The sequence below is a fragment of the Symphalangus syndactylus genome, chromosome 16, assembly GCF_028878055.3.
Source record: "Symphalangus syndactylus isolate Jambi chromosome 16, NHGRI_mSymSyn1-v2.1_pri, whole genome shotgun sequence".
Taxonomy (NCBI): domain Eukaryota; kingdom Metazoa; phylum Chordata; class Mammalia; order Primates; family Hylobatidae; genus Symphalangus; species Symphalangus syndactylus.
In genome coordinates, this window is record NC_072438.2 from 44,553,988 (window position 1) to 44,573,651 (window position 19,664).

At 42.0% G+C, this 19,664-nt stretch overlaps 1 protein-coding gene across 1 annotated transcript in view; it reads left to right on the forward strand.

Moving 5' to 3' along the window:
- The first annotated feature begins 364 nt into the window (after positions 1–364).
- The window catches only part of PGM2 (phosphoglucomutase 2), a 35,717-nt gene continuing 16,417 nt past the window's right edge, over positions 365–19,664 (forward strand). Inside the window, exons 1-7 of the mRNA XM_055246314.2 lie at positions 365–1,105; positions 4,267–4,434; positions 8,920–9,026; positions 11,853–11,937; positions 14,180–14,263; positions 14,398–14,591; positions 18,626–18,815. Of these exons, the coding sequence (XP_055102289.2) occupies positions 803–1,105; positions 4,267–4,434; positions 8,920–9,026; positions 11,853–11,937; positions 14,180–14,263; positions 14,398–14,591; positions 18,626–18,815 (1,131 nt within the window). The 5' untranslated portion in view covers positions 365–802. The remainder of the gene's footprint in view (positions 1,106–4,266; positions 4,435–8,919; positions 9,027–11,852; positions 11,938–14,179; positions 14,264–14,397; positions 14,592–18,625; positions 18,816–19,664) is intronic.

Sequence of the window (19,664 nt, forward strand, 5' to 3'; positions counted from 1 at the left end):
GCAAAAAGTTGGAAAAAAACAGAAGTAAGATAAATAGCTAGACGACCTTGGCGCCACCACCTGGCCCTGGTGGTTAAAATAATAATAACATTAACCCCCGACCAAAACTACTGGTGTTATCTGTAAATTCCAGACATCGTATGAGAAAGCACTGTAAAACTTTTTGTTCTGTTAGCTGATGTATGTAGCCTCCAGTCACGTTCCTCAGGCTTACTTGATCTATCATGACCCTTTCACGTAGACCTTTTAGCGTTGTAAGCCCTTAAAATGGCTAGGAATTTCTTTTTCAGGGAGCTCGGCTCTTAAGACACGAGTCTGCCGACGCACCCGGCCGAATAAAAACCTCTTCCTTCTTTAATCCGGTGTCTGAGGAGTTTTGTCTGCGGCTCGTCCTGCTACACTACCTTTCGCACTTAGAGCTACAATTGATCTGGAATTCAGACCTGTGTGTGATGGGAGGTAGGGGGCCAAGTTCCCCTTTTTCTTTTCCCTACGTGGATATCCCGTTGACCCAGCACCATTAACTAAAAATAGTTTCCTCCTGTGCTCTGCAGCCCCGCCTCTGAAATAAATTGTCCATACACGTGTATTTTTTGTTTCTGGTCTCTATCTTATGTTCCACTGGTCTTCCTACTTTGCTTTTCTTTTTCAAGATTTTTTTCTGGCTGTTCTTGACCCTCTGAGTTTCTACATAATCTTCAGGCCCCTGTCTGGGTGCACTTCCTGGTATTCCAGCATCTGACATGTGCCTGGCGCGCAGCAGGAACTCACGGCTGGCTGTAGCCTGGATGCATCAGAGACGATGGCAAAGCCTTCCCACACGTGCCAGGTTCCAGCAACCCACCCCAGCCACGCAATTCCTCCTCGCTCACTCCCACCCCCCGCGGCGCGCGTCACTTCCCCCAGACCGGCTGGCTCCGTCGCGGCTCTCCCCGCCCCCGCCTCCGCCTCCACCTCTCGGGGCCGGGCCGGAAGGGAGACCTCACAACCTACTTCCCTCCGCCGCGGCAGCACAAGCTCAGCGATGGCGGCTCCAGCAGGCAGCGGTCTAGGCGAGGACGCCCGGCTGGACCAGGAGACAGCCCAGTGGCTGCGCTGGGACAAGGTGAGGGGCACCAGCAGGCGGGGAGCGCCCGGAGCGGAGCCGGATGCCCTGCCCTCCCCAGGCGCGGCGCTGTGTGCGCTGCCCGAGCTGCCTTCCCGCCCAGTGCATCCGGCTTCTCCCCCGGGAAGACCCAGGAGCGTGCGGCCGCTGCTAGGCTTCCTTCGGCCTGTGCGGCATGCGGCACGTTCGGAGTTAGGCCGGGAAGGCTTGTCCCCGGACGAAACCAGCCATCCGGCCGGCCGGACTGCAAGTTCGGAGTAGAGGAGCGAGCCAGGGTGGTGTAAGCGCGGCCAGACCCTGGACGCCCTCTAGTTGAGGGGCGCACGCCTTACTGTCACTCAGACCGCTGGCTCGTCGTCGGTAGTCAGCTGTGCATCCCCATGGACCCAGAATCGCTCCGTCCCGCGTATTCCTTTGGCTGCTGAGACCTTCGCAGAGCAGCGTTCTGGTTCGGTCCTCCCATCCCGAGGGCTTGGTTACAAACGTGGGTCGTCCTCCTGGGTGGGCCCGCCTGGCTTCAGGAGTCCGCCTTAGAACTTTGACTGCCAAGGAGGCACACTTGGGACACAGCACGGTTTTCTCTCTCTTCATTCCGTTTCTTAGAGAGAATCAGGAACCCAGCTCTGGACATCACTCCCTCTCCTCTCTAAACTTGCGTCTCGCCCTTTTTACCTGTTCTCCTGCTTGCTGTTCGGTTTTCTCGGAATGTCCCTCGCTGCTCTCCTGCTGAACTTGTTTCTCCCGTTGTGACTCATATTTTGTGCCCGAACTTAAATGTGGCTTACGTAGAGAGTCCTTCCTTGGCTCCGAAGCGTTAAATTATTTATCCCTAATATTCATTCTAAACGGTCTGTTATTTTCCTTTATAGCTCTTACTACAAATGGCAAAAACAAAAAACTCCAAAAACACTTGTTTGTAGGTTTGTTTAATGTCTGTCTCCAGGGCCGACTTCAGGGGCGAGAGACCCCTGCAGCCTCACAGGACTCCCGCTCCTAGAAGGGCCCACTGTTGTTTTAATGTCCTGCTGTCCTGTCTTGAAAATCTTAATTGTAAAACAAGAGGTCACCCACTTTCATTGTGCACTGGACCTCCATAACTTATGTGGCCAGGCCTCTCTGTTCTCACTACCTTGGTTTGTAGTGCCTGGCATAGGCATAGTGCATGACACATAGTAGGTCACTGAAATACTTGAATGAACAAAGCAGGTTACAAGGTCAGTAGGGGTCAGGTCTTTGTCGTTATTTACCATTCTCTGGCTCCTACAAATAAAATGTCAGCAAATCCCATTTCCAGGATGCTATTGGCAACTCCTTGGGGGCGTTTTTCTTTTCCTGGGAAGATAACCTTGTGATTCTCAAGGGAAGAAAAGTGTTTCCATTTCTCATAACTTGCAGCTTGCAGAGTACAGAATTATTTTGAAGTCAGAGTTCGTAATGCGCTTTCTCTAAGAAGAAAAAGGAGAAGAAGAAGGCAATCTAATTTCTACACAGTGTTGCATCTGTATATAGAAAGATTGTATCTGGGTAGAGATGAGATGTCCTTTTTTTTTTTTTTTTAAGCCACTTCTCATGTTCTATCCTCTGTTAATTTCTTCTTTTGCTTTGAGACTGGCACCTGAGAAGAAGCCCATTTATTCTCCAGTGAACCTCCCACCAGCTAAAAGCATTGCAACCCTCTAGTCTGACTACCCCCTGCGATTGGCAAGGCGCCCTGGCAGGTGTCCTTTGTGTTTCCACCGTCCCTTCATCCCTGCTCTTTTCTCTGCTGTCAGTTTTGGTCACTGCCAGGGCTGATTCTGATCCTGCTCTCCTCTTGACTTCTCATTCTTATCTGTCTGTCTCCTTTGTTTCTCTCAGGCTACTTGGTCTTTCATAGATATCAAAGACCAATTAAGATTTTCCAGACCTACACTATGAACAACGGAGGATCACTTGATATTGAGTGTGGCAGTGAAGTCCGTGTTTTCTGATTCACTCCACGAATATTTATTGAGCCTCTTTTATAAGCCTCTTTTATGTACCTGATCTGAGCCCATCTTTGGGGGCACCTGACAATCCGATAGATAAGACTGTGTTCTGTAATTAGTATCTGCTGTTTTTCACCAAAAAAGGTGGGGTTTACTTGATTCCCACTGAATCTGCCACAATCTGGAAATGTGGGCTTAATTCCAGAAAGCCAAGGTTTTATTGCAATAGTATTTCAAAGTTTAATTACATGGCCACGTCCTGTGTGAGTGCTCATCTAAATGGATAATGACTGTAAAACAGGAATATGAAGTACTTCCTCTGTTGTTTTCCTGAATTCATAACTTAAAAGTCTCATATGAAATTAATGTGATTGTCATTATTTTTCTCCAACCATAACATTTTCTGCAACTACCATACAAAAAAAAAAATAGGGCAACGTATAATGAACTTAAATGAATCATGTTAGCGTCTATTTGAAGCAGTTAATGTTATAGAAAAGGCACTAGATTAATGTTTATCTTGCAATTTAAGCAAGTCACTCAATCTCTGAGGCTTCCCCATCTATAATATTGGGTTTCTGTTATTTGTCTGCTTCTTGGAGATGTTACAATATCCAAACTTGACCAGGTATGTGAATGCCTGGTATGAATTATAAAACATTACAAAAGTAAGGTTTTGACTTCAGTTGTGTAATCTGTCACTCTGGAAAATTTGAGGGCATTAGGGAGAAAAATGAACATTTAATCACAACTAAGTGCCAGGTAGAGAAAGATGTTTTACATTAATTCGAAGTAAACCACCTTAAAACCTTAAAAATCGTGTAAGGGAGGTTCTAGATTATTCCCATTTTGCAAATAGGGAACCAGAATTTGAGAACTGAAATAATCTGCACAAGCACCTAGAGTTGGCAAGTGGTATTCTGGGATTCCATTCTGGGGGTTAGACTCATATGCTAAAACCTCAACTTGCATTTCTCCAAAAGTGCTTACCTTGACAGGAAAGAAAAGAACACTTACATTATAATGTCAAACTGACTTCATGTTTCAGATTTCAAAAGCATCAGAAAATTGAAAGGTCTACATATATATACATATATATTTTATTTTCTATAGGTTAAAATGATTGTGAGTTTTTTTGCATTTCTGATTTTTCATTCACTTGTCTGGCTGTGTCTATACATTTTTGTTTTTCAGAATTCCTTAACTTTGGAGGCAGTGAAACGACTAATAGCAGAAGGTAATAAAGAAGAACTACGAAAATGTTTTGGGGCCCGAATGGAGTTTGGGACAGCTGGCCTTCGAGCTGCTATGGGACCTGGAATTTCTCGTATGAATGACTTGACCATCATCCAGACTACACAGGTACCACGTTTTTTATAATTCTTAGTAACTCAATGTATCCCCTACCTCATTTTCTATTTGACAGACCTAATTTGTTCTAATTATGGACATGTCTTAACAGCTTGGCTAGACACAGGAAGTCACCACCATTTACTCCATAAAGTAAGGCTTGCACGCTAGGTCGAAGTAGCACTTATTCAGGACTCATATAGCCATTCATTCATTCATTCATTCATTCATTTAACACACTTATTGAGTACCTACCATGTGCCAGTCATTGGGGATATAAGAATGACTCGAACAAACATTCTCTCATGGAGCTTTCATTCCAGTATAAATGTACCAACTAAGCTGACAACTTTAAAGGTCCTGTTATTTTTGCCATGGTTACATAGCAAGTGCTGGAAAAGCCTTTCTAACTGCCGGAATTACCAAGAGCCATTCTCCTTTGTTTTATAGTATTGATTGAGTCTGAGTTTCCTTGCCTTAATTTGTGAAAATTTTTGTCAGAGTCTAGACCCAGCTTTTAGGAAGGAGATAATGACAAAACAAAAGCGCTTCCACTGGGTATTGGCAGTACTGTTTATGAGGGAAATGAAATAGAGCAGATTATTCTCATCAGTATTTCTTCAGCTTAGACCTGTTAATGATGAATGTCAATTTAATTCTGGGAAAAGAAACACTAGAAAAAATTGCCTAATAGTGATTACATGTGCCTCACATATACATCCCAGCGTAAAAGGCAGAGCTGGGCCTGTTGTAACAAAACTCCAATAGGGAAAGCTTATCTAAGGGTATAGAATTACCATAGGGGCCAGGCGCGATGGCTCACACCTGTAATCCCAGCACTTTGGGAGGCTGAGGCAGGCGGATCACTTGAACCTAGGAGTTCAAGACCAGCCTGAGCAACATGGTGAAACACTGTCTGTACCAAAAATACAAAAATTAGCCAGGTGTGGTGGTGTGCACATGTAATTCCAGCTTCTTGGGAGGCTGAGACAGGAGGATTGTTTGAACCTGGAAGGCAAGGTTGTAGTGAGCCGACATCGCGCCACTGGACTCTAGCCTGGGCAACAGAGGAAGACTCTGTCTCAAAAAAAAAAAAAAAAAAAGAATTGCCATGGGAACTCCTGGTCACAAATTCTTATTAAGCAGTAGGGCTCCCTGAGATGCTGGAGAAAAGACTTAGAATGGGGTAAGTATGAGAATCCTGTTTGGTTTGTGGATAACATAGGAGTTGTGCTGCTGAATAAGGTTGCCTTCTGTACCAGTTAGTAGGGCTATATGACAAATCATTGAAAACATAATGGTTAAAACAACAACCACATTTATTTTGCTCACAAATCTGCAATTTTGGTAGAACTCAGTGGGGACAGCTTGTCTCTGCTCCACTCAGCACCATTTGGGCCAGTTTGGAGTCTGTAATCGTTTGAAGGCACCTTCATTCACATGTCTGAAATTATTACTGGCTATTGGCTGTGATCTTAGCTGGGGTTGGAACCTAGACTTCCTTATAACATGGTGATTGGCTTCCAGTGGAGTATCCAGAGAGGGAGAGAGAGAATGTGCCAGTTGGAAGCTGTGCTGACTTTTACAACCTAGCTTTGAAAGTCACACAGTGTCACTTCTACCATATTCAGTTTGTTAAAAGTGAGTCAATAAGGCTGTCTCATATTCAAGAAGAGGTCACATAGATACCCACTTCTCATTGGAGGAGCATTAATGTCACATTGTAAGAGGAACATGTGGGATGGCTTATATTACTGGGGCCATCTTTGGACAATCCAGTTGGTTACACCTGCCATTGGGCCTAATTGTTAGGGGTTTCTAAGGGATTCTAGATTAACCTAGAGCTTTTTCCCCTGTATTTTTCTACATCTAGTTTCTGAGAATAATGAAATGTATTCCCATTGAGGACTATCTTACCCATTTTTCTCCTAGAATTCGTTTCCTCTATGGGTAAACCCTGTGGTAAACATAGACATCAGTATTCTAAAGGTCATGTAATTCAACCAGACACCACTTGGGATAATTTTCTCCACGACCCCACCATTCTGAAGTGCTCATTCAGCCTATTCTTGGATACTTATAATAGGAGACAGAGGTGTGAAGAGTTAAGAAAGTTTTATCTGAGCAGCAAGTGTATCTTTAAAATCTTAGGAGTGGATTCAAAATTAGAGGCAAGAGGATTCCCAGAACAAACAACCCAGGTTTCTACCCAGTCTTGGGTAGTGTTCCCTGGCAGAATGCTGATAAGCAAATATATTGGTCACTTTTCACTGATCAGACTTTCATGGTAGCATAGGTGCTCTTCCTGCTGGTCTCTGGGTATGGAGCCTCATTCTGAGGTACCCCAAAGTTTCCCTGGTTCATTTAAGAAGCAGATGTATGTGATTCAAAAATATGTCAAAGGAAACAGGACAGAGACTGGAGGAAACTTTTGTATTGTTTGCCTCATTGATAGAGGTTATAATTTCCTGCTGCCAATTAATTTATGCTTTATTTATGTTCTATTTTGGGTTCTGTGTTCTTTGATTATTTAATTTAGCCATAGCATACCAGTGATGGGAAACTCACTGTCCTCTGAAAGAGGCCATTCTATCTTTGGAGCATTCTCGTTGAAAGATGGTTTCATTATTTTAAGCCAAAACCTGCCTTTCTGTAGACTTTACATGTTGGTCTTGATTCTACTTTTTGAAGTTGTACACATAAACTTGCTTCTTATGTTTCATAATAACATTTTATTTCTGAAAACCTCCCTCTTCCTCCACTGAGTCTTTCATCTAGAATAAGAATTCCCTTTTCCCTTGGCCATTCATTCAGGTCCTCAGTCTCAGTAGGCCTCCGAGATTTTTAGAGAATCTGGAGATGTGAATGCTTTTTTGCCCCATGGAGCATTGGGGCCACAGCTCAAGGGTTGAGCAGGAAGAGGGGCACTGTCACTGTTGTAAGTCTTAGAGTATGAGGCATCTGGGTACCTTCTGGGGAACCCACAAAACCAGTAAACGTGGCCTTATTTCCTTGTATCACTTAGCCTCACAAGATAATCCCAGTGCAACGTATTTGTCAAGGAAAAGCTAAAGGCATTCTAAATTGGCTTTGTTCTGGCAACAAGGCTGTGATGTATCCCCTTCTACCCAAAATAAAAGTTATGGGTCGGGCATGGTGGCTCATGCCTGTAATCCCAGCACTTTGGGAGGCCAAGGCAGGAGGATTGCTTGAGCCCACGAGATTGAAACCGGCCTGGGCAATATGGCAAGATCCCATCTCTACAAAAATTGTTTTTTAAGAGTTAGCCAGACATGGTGGCATGTGCCTGTAGTCCCAGCACCTCAGGAGGCTGAGGTGAGAGGATTACTTGAGCCTGAGAGATTGAGGCTGCAGTGAACCATGATCATGTCACTGCACTCCAGCATGGGAGACAGAGTGAGAACCCATCTCAAAAGAAAAAGAGTTATGTATATTTTAATAAGACTTCGTTTAGCAAAAGTGAAATAAATAATATAGAATGAATCATTACTTTTGCCCAGTCAACGAGAGTTCTCTTTGTTTTATATGGCTTTGAAGGAAAATAACAACAAAAATAATGCTTACAACAGCAAACAATACAGTACTTAGTTGGTGTTGAATTCTCATCACTTTGCATGTTTTCATTCATTTACTCCTTATGAGGTAGGTACTGTTGTTATTCTTGTTTCACAGAAGAGGAAACTAAGGCACCAAGAAATTAAGGAACTTGTCATTTACTTGTAGGTGGCAGCGTGGAGTACAAATTCTCAGATTGTGCTTCTAGAGTATGTGCTTTTAAGCCCTACACCGAACCACCTCTCACCAGCCCTGGATACAAATCCAGGCTCTGCTACTCGAATATCTGAAACTGTCACTGTGCCTCTCTGAGGCTTATTTTACCCATCTATAAAATGAGATTTCTGGTCAGGTGCAGTGGCCCACACCTGTAATCCCAGCATTTTGAGAGGTCAAGACAGGAGGATTATTTGACGGTAGTTCAAGACCAACCTGGGCAACATTGCAAGACCCTGTCTCTACAAAAAATTTTTAAAAATTAGTTGGGCCTGGTAGCATGCACCTGTGGTCCTAGCTTCTCAGGAGGCTGAGGTGGGGGCGGTGGGGGGATTGCTTAAACCCAGGAATTCAAGGTTGCAATGAACTATGATTGTGCCATTGCAACTCCAGCCTAGGCAACAGAACAAGACCCTGTCTCTGGAAAAAAACAAAAGACTTCCTAACAAAGTTGATCTGAGGTTAGAGATGACAGCTACTAAGTGATCAATGACTAACACAGTGCCTAATACAAAAACATAGATAATAAACAAAGCTGTTATTTTATTATTGTTCAGTTTGCTTCCTTACTGAGATGAATTTTTCCCCCTCTGCTATAGTGTTCTATGAAATTTGAGAAAACTTAATTTTTGGCTACTTTTTCTATATGGTTTATATAAAAATATGTTAAAACATGTACTTTTTAAATCTATGGTGTATTTGTAGGGATTTTGCAGATACCTGGAAAAACAGTTCAGTGACTTAAAGCAGAAAGGCATCGTGATCAGCTTTGACGCCCGAGCTCATCCATCCAGTGGGGGTAGCAGCAGAAGGTATTTAAACATTTTTACAAAATGATGTTTTTATAATTTATTTTGCAGTTTTATTTTAATCACCATCGCAATAACTTGACTTTAATATATTCATTAGCCTCATTGCTTAACTGTAAAAACAATGGGTAAATTCTCTTGGCAACTTTTAAAGATTCTGGTTTTACATTGGGTTAAGGAAATAAAATTATTTAGACAATTTAGAATGTAATACCTAGCTAAATGAAAGAAATTTCTTAAACTGGCAATATTATTTCTCCCTCTCATTTGCCTTGTTATACATAATTTTCACCCTGCTATTCATAAGCCTCATGACCCCCTTCCCTCTCTTGAACGCCCACGTCAAGCTGCATTTCTGAAACATTCTCAAACCAATGGGACTCTCCTATGTAGCTGAAGGCATATGATGCTGATGATGACAATGATAATAGTAATAGCAGCAATCATTTGAGTGCTGATTATGAACCAGACACTTATGTATTTACTCATTCTATCCTCACAGCAACCTGTAAGGTATGTACTTTATCTCTTTACCCTGAGATTATAATGTGAAAGGAGGAGTCGCAGTTTAAGCCTAAGGAGACTAGTACCAGGGGTCAGCAAACTTTTTCTCTAAAGGGCAAATAGTGGATATCGTACACATTGCATATCACATGATTCCCATCACCACTACTCAACTCTCCCATGAAGGAGAGAAACATCCATCGACAATGCATAAACACAGGAGCATGGCAGTGTTCCAGTAAAACTTTATTTACAAAATGAGCTGTAGTTACCAACCCCTGCCCTTAACCATGTTACATAACCCTCTTTTTTACTTGAACACTTCCTCTGCTATGATGAATTTTTAAGCATTCCAGAGTATCAGTATTAGTAGTATCTTAGAATTATACATATTGAATATTAATGAAAAGTCTTATTAGGTTTACAGAGCTGGATGAGTTTATAGAGTCCTATCTTTGCCCATCAGAAGCTTCCAATCTAAGACAGAAGCATTCGTGGGGACAAACGTGTGGCCGTGAGGAAGGGTGCATAGCTGGGGAAAATCACCAGGTGGCATCAGCCCCAGGTCCAACTCAGGAGGGCATAAGATTTTTAGTCTTTAGCTTTGCAGCTCAAAGATGTGATTTTTGTCAATAAAGCAAGAGAAAAGTTACAGCTCTGGGGGATAGATGCACATGAACTACATTCACAAGAGAATGATGTGGTATAAACCAGCATATCAGCTTGTCATTTACAGTTAGTGGATGTACAGTTAGAACTAAATCGTGACCATGTTCCTCTGCCGCCCCAGGGCAGGTCAGATCCTTTGCTCAGAGCGTGCACAGTGCATATATGTGGCTAAATTGTCTGCTGAGCTGCTTAAATTTCTTCATTTTAGGCTGACTGCCCTGCTTCTGGTTAATACAACCTTCAGAAATATGTTAACATTGTCAATTAAGGTACAGATTTTGTTGCCCTGGCCTTGGAGCCATATCATTTCCTTAAAGTGAGTGATGTTACTGATTTAAGCTTATGGTTCAAGTCTCAGAGTTTGATGGGATGGGATGGGATGGAGTGGAACTCAAGGCTACTGTCTATCACCTGCAATGCGTGAGACATTTAGAGGTCATAATGTAAGTGTTTAACCAACACGTGGTAAAATACTCATGATGAGTGAATGGAATCTTCATAAGGAGTTGGAAACTATTGCAGTTTCTGAATTTCACCCAATGAAATGTTTATCCTTTAATCTTACAATTTTAAATATCTGGTGGGGAAAGTACGCAGTAACTGTTAAGTATATGCAGAGAACGCGTTGCATTTTTTTGTGCACATTTGTAACATAGAGAGAGAGTGGAGATCTGCTCTTTGTGCCCCAGCCAGCCTTCAGAATAGTGTCGACGAAGCTAGTGCTCAAGAAGTATTTGGGGAGAGTAAGAATGATCTGAGTGTTTAACCCATAGGGGTGGTATAATGTTGTTCATTCTAAGTAAATTGCTCATTTATTTGTGGTAGTGTATTTTACACCAGCTTGAAGGAAGATTTGATGCCATTTTCTGTGTCTCGCCCTAAGCAAGTTTCTGTGGAAGTTGAGAAAAATGTCAAAGAATTAAGTTTTCTTTCAAAGGCTGATTGGAACCAAGATGTATATATGTGTATGGCTGTGTGTGTGTGTGTGTGTGTGTGTGTGTGTGTGTGTGTGTACACACATGCGTACTTCAGGATGTCTTATATTTCAGATAAAGCAATCTCTAATCAAATTCCAGTCTGTGTGGTGTATGCTGGATTGTGATAGGCTTAGGCTGGGATCTTCAGCCTCTGCCCTGTTGACATGTGACTGCCCAGTGGCTGGATGATTTTTTGTTGTGGTTGTAGGGTGCATTGTAAGGTGTTCAGCAGCACCCCTGACCTCTCCCTACTAGCTGCCAGTAGCAACTCTCTCTATTTCCCAGTGTGACAAGCAAAAATGTTTCCAGACATTTCAGATGCCTGGAAGGAGAAGGTGCAGACTTGCCCTGGCTGAGAACCACTGAGATAGACAGAGAGCTGAAAGGCCAGGATGCAGCCTGGCTCCGCCACTAAGTGGCTGTTAGACCCGCGGAAAGGGGCCTGGCCTTTGTTGGCTTTAGTGCCATTTCTGTAAAACAAAAGAGTGAAATGAGATAACTCCTGAGAGTCCTCCAGCTTTACTGTCCCGTGCCAGGGTAAAGACTGTAATAAATGCTGTCCTTGATCTGGATGCTGCATTCACCCTAAAGAACATTCAGCATTCATTTCCTTCTTTCCATCACTCACGGTCCTGATCACTCAACTCTCCTTTTCTTCCCTGTCACTCTGAATTCTCAGGTTTGCCCGACTTGCTGCAACCACTTTTATCAGTCAGGGGATTCCTGTGTACCTCTTTTCTGATATAACGCCAACCCCCTTTGTGGTAAGTAGCCATTTCCTTTCATAATTTCCTGTCACATGATCAGGGATGGGACTTGGCTGAATTTTACAGTCTTTAGGGCTATTGGGATTGGACTGTTTGAATGACACAGGAGCTCCTTGGCATGTATGAGGCATTCTCTTCTCTCCTGGAATGTTTCTCCCACATCCTAGTAATATTTCTCTGGTATTCAACTTTTGATTCATTGGAATTGGTTTTTTTAAATTGCAGTTTTCCTTTTGTTTGCATTCTAAGGATATTTGAGAGAGTTAGCAGATTTTTTTTTTTTTTTTTTTGAGACAGAGTCTTGCTCTGTTGCCCAGGCTGGAGTGCAATGGTACGATCTTGGCTCACTGCAACCTCCGTCTCCCAGGTTCAAGCAATTCTCCTACCTCAGCCTCCCAAGTAGCTGGGATTACAGGTGCCTGCCACCACTTCCAGCTAATTTTTGCATTTTTAGTAGCAACGAGGTTTCACCACATTGGCCACGCTAGTCTCGAACTCCTGGCCTCAGGTGATCCGCCCGCCTTGGCCTCCCAAAGTGCTGGGATTACAGGCGTGAGCCATCACGCCCAGCCTTTTCTCTGTTTTTAAATTTGGTTTGTAGTTGTTTTTCTCAGCTATCACAATTAGGAAACTTCTTGCGTCGAAATCTGAATTCACCTCAAACCCTGTCTTGTCATGAATATTTTTGACAAGCTGGCACACCCCTGTTTTATACAAATGTTTTATTCTAAATACTATTCATGGCTAGTACAGAGAGCATGCTTGGCATATTTGAATAAGACTTTTATCAAATCCTTTATGTAGCACAATCTAAAGAAGAAGACAGTAGGGGCTATGACAGTTGTTGCTTTGACATAGACAAAACTTTTAAGAGCTGGGTCAGATGCTGAGCATATGTTTTGGAAAATGTGATTTGGATGCAGTTAGTCACATCTAGTAGAAATGAGACTGTATCGCTACAGAAGGAGGTTCCAGTTCATTTTGTGTTTGCCGGCTCTAGTGCATTGACAGGTAGATGCAGCACCCCTAGGCTGTAAATAACCTGGTAGACACTCTATTCACATCTAAATGTAGTTCAAGTTTCATTGTTTGATGGAAAAATTGTCATGTATTCAAGCATCCTAATTACCTTCTGTACTGTTAATAGCTATTAATTTTATGTCAGACATGAATTGAACCAGTGTGTCATGATCCTCTGCCCACACTGAGGAGTCGTCGTTCTCCCCTTTTCTTTGGCCCGGGACACCTGAGAGATGTGACATAACTTCCAGAGGGTTGAATGACTGCAGTGATTCTTGGTGGAAGGGTGGAGGGGACGGACGATTTAAATCTCAGGTTGCCTGTGTATAATCAATGTCATTTGCCGCAGTAGGGGGAATAATCCAACCCCTCCTCCCATTTTGGGAAGTAGTAGAGATGGAAGCTAAGTTGAAATATAAATATTTAACCCTGGAATGAGAGATAAATGAGGAACCTGTAAGAGCATTCTCCATTCCCTCAACTTTTTTTTTTTTTTTTTCCGAGACAGAGTTTCGCTCTTGTCTCCCAGGCTGGAGTGCAGTGGCAGGATCTCAGCTCACCGCAACCTCCACCTCCCAGGTTCAAGTGATTCTCCTGCCTCAGCCTCCCAAGTAGCTGAGATTACAGGCGCCCACCACCATGCCTGGCTAATTTTTTTGTATTTTTAGTAGCGACAGGGTTTCACCATGTTGGTCAGGCTGGTCTTGAACTCCTGACCTGAAGTGATCCACCTGTCTTGGCCTCTCAAAGTGGTGGGATTACAGGCGTGAGACACCACCCCTGGCCCCTCAGTGTTTTCCTCAACCTTTTCCTTAAAAGCAAATGAGAAAAGAGGAGAGGGAGAAGCAGTTGGAGGGAGTAAACTGAATCCACAAACTTCTGTCTCAGGTAGAAGCATTGAAAGCATTGGAATGGAGGCTTAGACCATCATTGTGTTTGAAGCATTTTCTAGCTCTACCAAGTAGAAGATGGAATGAGAAGGCACTGAGGAAATTACTCACCTTTCTTATTAGGAAATACATCCTGGAATTATGAGCAGCCAGTTAGTTCTAAGGGTAATTGCATACTGCTGGGGTGTGGCTCAAAAATATTATGCTATTTATATATTATGTTTATTAAAAGGGAGCAAGTTGGCATGAACAGTATAAAATAGACCTTTTAAGGATATCTGGTTATTTTTGTTAAAAACTGTTCGTTCTTGTTTCCTGCTATGTTACAGCCCTTCACAGTATCACGTTTGAAACTTTGTGCTGGAATCATGATAACTGCATCTCACAATCCAAAGCAGGATAATGGTTATAAGGTATTTTCCTTTTTCTACTCCACACGTACATCCTTCTGTAGGAATCCTGTATCTGTAATTTTTGGGACAGTAGGTAATAGGTGCCTTATTTCCATTAACTATAAACCTTCTGAATGTGTTCCTGGGTCCTCTAGGTCTATTGGGATAATGGAGCTCAGATCATTTCTCCTCATGATAAAGGGATTTCTCAAGCTATTGAAGAAAATCTAGAACCGTGGCCTCAAGCTTGGGACGATTCTTTAATTGATAGCAGTCCACTTCTTCACAATCCGAGTGCTTCCATCAATAATGACTACTTTGAAGACCTTAAAAAGTACTGTTTCCACAGGTAAACGAATTGTGTCTTCACTGACCGTAAGTGAGTTAATGTGATTCAGCCAAATTCTATCAGTGTTCGTGAAGTTTTTCTCTTTAATTGGTTCATGTACTTCAGCTGCATCTGATTTTATTTTGTTTTACTTATTTTGAGACAGGGTCTCACTCTGTCACCCAGGCTGGAGTGCAGTGGCACAATTTGGCTCACTACAACCTCCGCCTTCTGGGTTCAAGCGATTCTTGTGCCTCAGCCTCCCAAGTAGCTGGTATTACAGGCGTGAGCCACTGCACCCAGCTAGTTTTTTTGTATTTTTAGTAGAGACAAGGTGTTGGCATGTTGGCCAGGCTAGTCTTGAACTCATGGCCTCAAGTGATCCACTGGCCTTGGCCTCCCAAAGTGCTGGGATTACAGGTATGAGCCACCACGCCCACCCAGCTGCATCTGATTTTAGAGGCTGTAGATCAAGCCTTGGCAAACTTTTCTTAAAGGGACAGATAGTAAATAGTTTTGGCTTTGAGGGCCACAAGGACTCTTTCTCAACTACTCAACTCTGCTGTTTTAGTACAAAAGCCATCATAGATGAAATGTCAGCGAAGGAGTGCAGACAGAAGTGGGTGGCTTGCCCATAGGCCATAGTTTGCTGACCTGTTACAGATTCCATACATGTATGTGATTCATACATATTCATACTTGCAAGTGTGTGTGTGTGTATATAGATATATATGTATGTTTTTAAAACTTGCTCAAAAGTCTTGAATAGCAAACACTAGTATTTTTCTATCTTTCCAAAAATTTTCTGTGCATATGCAAGTGTATATATATGTATATATATATGTATATGTATAATATGTTTCAAAACCATAAATAGGAATATAGTGTGTGTGTGTTTGTGTGGTTTGTTCTGTGCCCTTTTCCCCCTAGTTAATTTGTCATGGACGGCTTCCTATGTTAGTCCCTATTAGTCCTGACTTTCTGTCTTAAAGGCTGCTGCACCGGTGTATTTAACTCAGTGACACAGACTCAGTCCTTGCCATCAGGTAGGAAGTGGTCTAGCAGAGTGACGGTAGTGTCTTGTTGAGTATGCTGTAGGTCCCACCCCTCCTGATTGTCCCCCTAGCAAGAAACCACTGATTCAAAGAAACTGAACTTGTAGGTTTGTCTTTGATACTGTATTTGTTGGATCAGCTGATGGTGCCCACTGCAGTGCAGAGTATGAAAGCCCAGTCCCACCTGAAGGGAGCAGCCATGCCAGCCGAGTGTTGCCCACATGAAAATATAGGTCCCAGTTGCCATATCATCTGAGTTCTCCTCTTCCCAAAATAACTGGAAACCTGGATTTTGTGTGTGAAATCTAATTCCTACATGTTGGACCATTTTTTTCAATGGTGTGTAGTCCAGACAAAATACATCTATGAACTTTCCCTCTGCCCCTCTGATTTAACTTCACGAAGAATGAAGCATTTCTGCTTTTCCACTCCAGGTAGCTCGGGAGTTAACCCCCGTTGTGCATAGTTGCTTGACCATGTGTATGTGTGTGTGTGTGTGTGTGTGCATGCGCGCGTGCATGCACATGCATGTGTGTGCGCATGTGTATCTGTAAGGTAACTTTCTGGCATCAAAATTGTATGTGCATTCACAAAGTTGATAGTGCTTAGCAAATTGACCTCCAAAAATATACCAGTTGGTGCTCCCACCAGCAGTAGATGTTGACAGCATATGATATCTACATTTCCTCCTGCGCTGTGATCCAATTTCTCATTTTTCCTGATTTGCTAGTTGAAAGTAATAGCTCACTTTTATTTGTATTCTTTAATTAACCTATATTTTCTGTGTATTTGTTCACCTTTTATATTTATAAACATCTGTGTTTATACATATATACATACAAAATATATAATATATTTTTTAGATATTTTCTGTTATCTTTGGAATTTTTTATTGAAACTTTGCTGAACTGTTTAAAAATTTGTATAATATTTATTAATCTTATAGCTTCTGGGTTTTATGTCATGCTTAGGAAGACATGCTCTATAACAAAATTATTAAAGTAATGCAAAAAATTTCCCTTGTTCTTTCTCTAGAACTTTCATGTTTGTGTTTTATAATATTTAAATCTTTTGTTTCATTAGTGATTTTTAATTTTATATGGGGCATGAAGTAGGAAAGCAGATTAGGTTTTTTCTAAAAGGTTTGCAGTTGTACCAACATCAGTGGAAGAATCTATCTTTTTTTTTTTTTTTTGACTAATTGGAAAGGTCACCTTTATGCAACAATTTCTAATAGTAATCAAGTGCTAATTATATATCAGATAACTGCTGGAGGCCCTTCACATGTAATTTTTTTTCTTTTTTTTGAGACAGGGTCTCACATTGTCACCCAGGCTGGAGTGCAGTGGCATGGTCTTGGCTCACTGCGGCCTTGACCTCCCAGGTTCAGGGAATGCTCCTGCCTCAGCCCTCTGAGTAGCTGGGACTAGAGGTGTGCACCGCTATGCTCTGCTAATTTTTTTGTATTTTTTTTGTAGAGATAGGGTTTCACTGTGTTGCCCAGGCTGGTCTCATCTTCCTAAGCTGAAGCAATCCACCCGCCTCGGCCTCCCACAGTGCTAGGATTAGAGGAGTGAGCCACTGTGCCTGGTCAACATGTAATTTCATTTAATCCTTGGAGTAATGCCAGTAAATTCTGGTATATTATCATGCATGTTAGAGATGAAAAAACTACAAGGAAGAGTGGTTAATAGCCAGCAGTCACACAGCTTATAGATGGCAGAGCTCCAGGATTTAAATTCAGAGTCTGACTCCAGAGCATGTTAACCACTCAGCATTATTATTTCTGTGTTCATTTCCCATTTCAAATTAGATCAACTTCTGAACTCTCTATTCTGTTCCTTTAATCTGCCTTTTTATATCTAGTACCAAGCTGTTTTAATTACTATAGGTTTATTATGTATTTTAAAATCCGAGAGAGTTGTTTTTCCAGATTTTTCCTCCCTAATCTTACATATTTATTTTCCCAGATGCATTTTATTTTCAGGGTATGCTTGTTTTAAACCACAATTTTCTTAGATAAGACCTTGTTCATTTATTCATTCCCAAAAGAAATGGATAATAACCTAAGATTCCAGCCATTAGAGCACTGGAAGTTTTTAAAGCCTTTTATTTTTCTGTAACTTCTCCTGTTAATTTTGGTATCTGTTGTTAGTCTGTATAAAGTCCCTAAGTCATGGCATGGTATCAAACAGGATTGTTACTTGGCAAGCAAAAAGTTTTATTTATTTATTATTATTATTATTATTATTATTATTTTCTGAGACAGAGTTTCGCTCTTGTTGCCCAGGCTGGAGTGCAGTGGCACAATCTCAGCTCGCTACAACCTCCGCCTCCCAGGTTCAACTGATTCTCCTGCCTCAGCCTCCTGAGTATCTGGGATTACAGGCATGCACCACCATGCCCAGCTAATTTTGTATTTTTAGTAGAGATGGGATTTTTCTGTGTTGGTCAGGCTGGTTTCGAACTCCTGACCTCAGGTGATCCACCTGCCTCGGCCTCCCAAAGTAAAAGTTTTATTTTTTATATCTTTATGTATGGGATAACCCAACACATTTTGTTAAAAAGGACATTTTGAAAATCATTTCTGAACCTGAGAAAGGACATTTGGGAACCTGTCGCTTTGGGGATGTATGGGTGTGTGGAGCCCTGAAACTGTCCCGGGCTGGCTCTGGCACTGTCAGGGCACCTGTCATGCCAGCAGTGAGTCTTGTGTGAGAACATGAGCTTGGGGTTCTTCTTTGTATCTCACTCTAGATGGGATGCATGAAACAAAACCTGAAATAATCAGATTTGTTGAAAATAACTACAGAGTAGAATTTAAAACTTGAGTATGTTGAGGGAGGGAATATATGTATTTGGGAGAGAATGGATACGTTTTGTTTTTCTGAAATGGAATTAGAAAGATATTCACTTGTCTTGTACATTCTTGCAAACCTTGCAGTTTTGAGAGCCCTGTTTCTACCTTTTATCATTTTTCCATGGTGTGTCTGATTCTAGGAGCGTGAACAGGGAGACGAAGGTGAAGTTTGTGCACACCTCTGTCCATGGGGTGGGTCATAACTTTGTGCAGTCAGCTTTCAAGGCTTTTGACCTTGTTCCTCCTGAGGCTGTTCCTGAACAGAAAGATCCGGATCCTGAGTTTCCAACAGTGAAATACCCGAATCCCGAAGAGGGGAAAGGTGTCTTGGTAACCTAATGTTTTTTTAAATTATGAAATCTGCTTTTATATTCAAAACTATTATTGTCAAGTAAAATACATTTTTATGTGTTTTCATTGTGCTGAAGAAAAACTAATTTCAGCATGGAAATATGTACATATGGCTTGGTCCAGCGTCTCATGTCTGTAATGCCAGCACTTTGGGAGACCAAGGCAGGCAGATCACTTGAGGTCAGGTGTTCGAGAACAGCCTGGCCAACATGGCAAAACCCTGTCTCTACTAAAAATACAAAAATTAGCTGGGTGTGGTGCTACATGCCTGTAATCCCAGCTACTTGGGAGGCTGAGGCACTAGAATTGTTTGAACCTGAGAAATGGAGGTTGCAGTGAGCTGAGATTGCACCACTGCACTCCAGTCTGGGTGACGGTGACAGAGCGAGACTCCGTCTCAAAAAAAAAAAAAGTATGTATATTTGTTAGTCATTAATTTCTTCAAGTATCTTTCAAATTAAACACCCCAGGATCAGGATATGAGAACTGAGCTCTAAATGGTGCTTCAAATTCAGTTAATTTAATTTAATTTAATTTGCCGTGTCTCCTTAATGCCAAAAGGAAGTAGTAATAGAGTGAAATTTTATCAGGTTATGATTTTTATTTCTTGTCATTTTTCTGATATGAAGAAGTGTTGCTTACATTATGGTTCCTGTAACATTTTTAAAGGTTGGGGTAGCAGTGGTATTCAGAGAATCAGTTTATTTTGTTTTATTTGTGAGGCTGATCACACAGCAATGCCCAGAAATACCAGTCCAACCACAGACCTACTGGCACATGTGCAGCAGGCACACTGGTAGGTTTGGGTCACACACCGATGCTCCCATT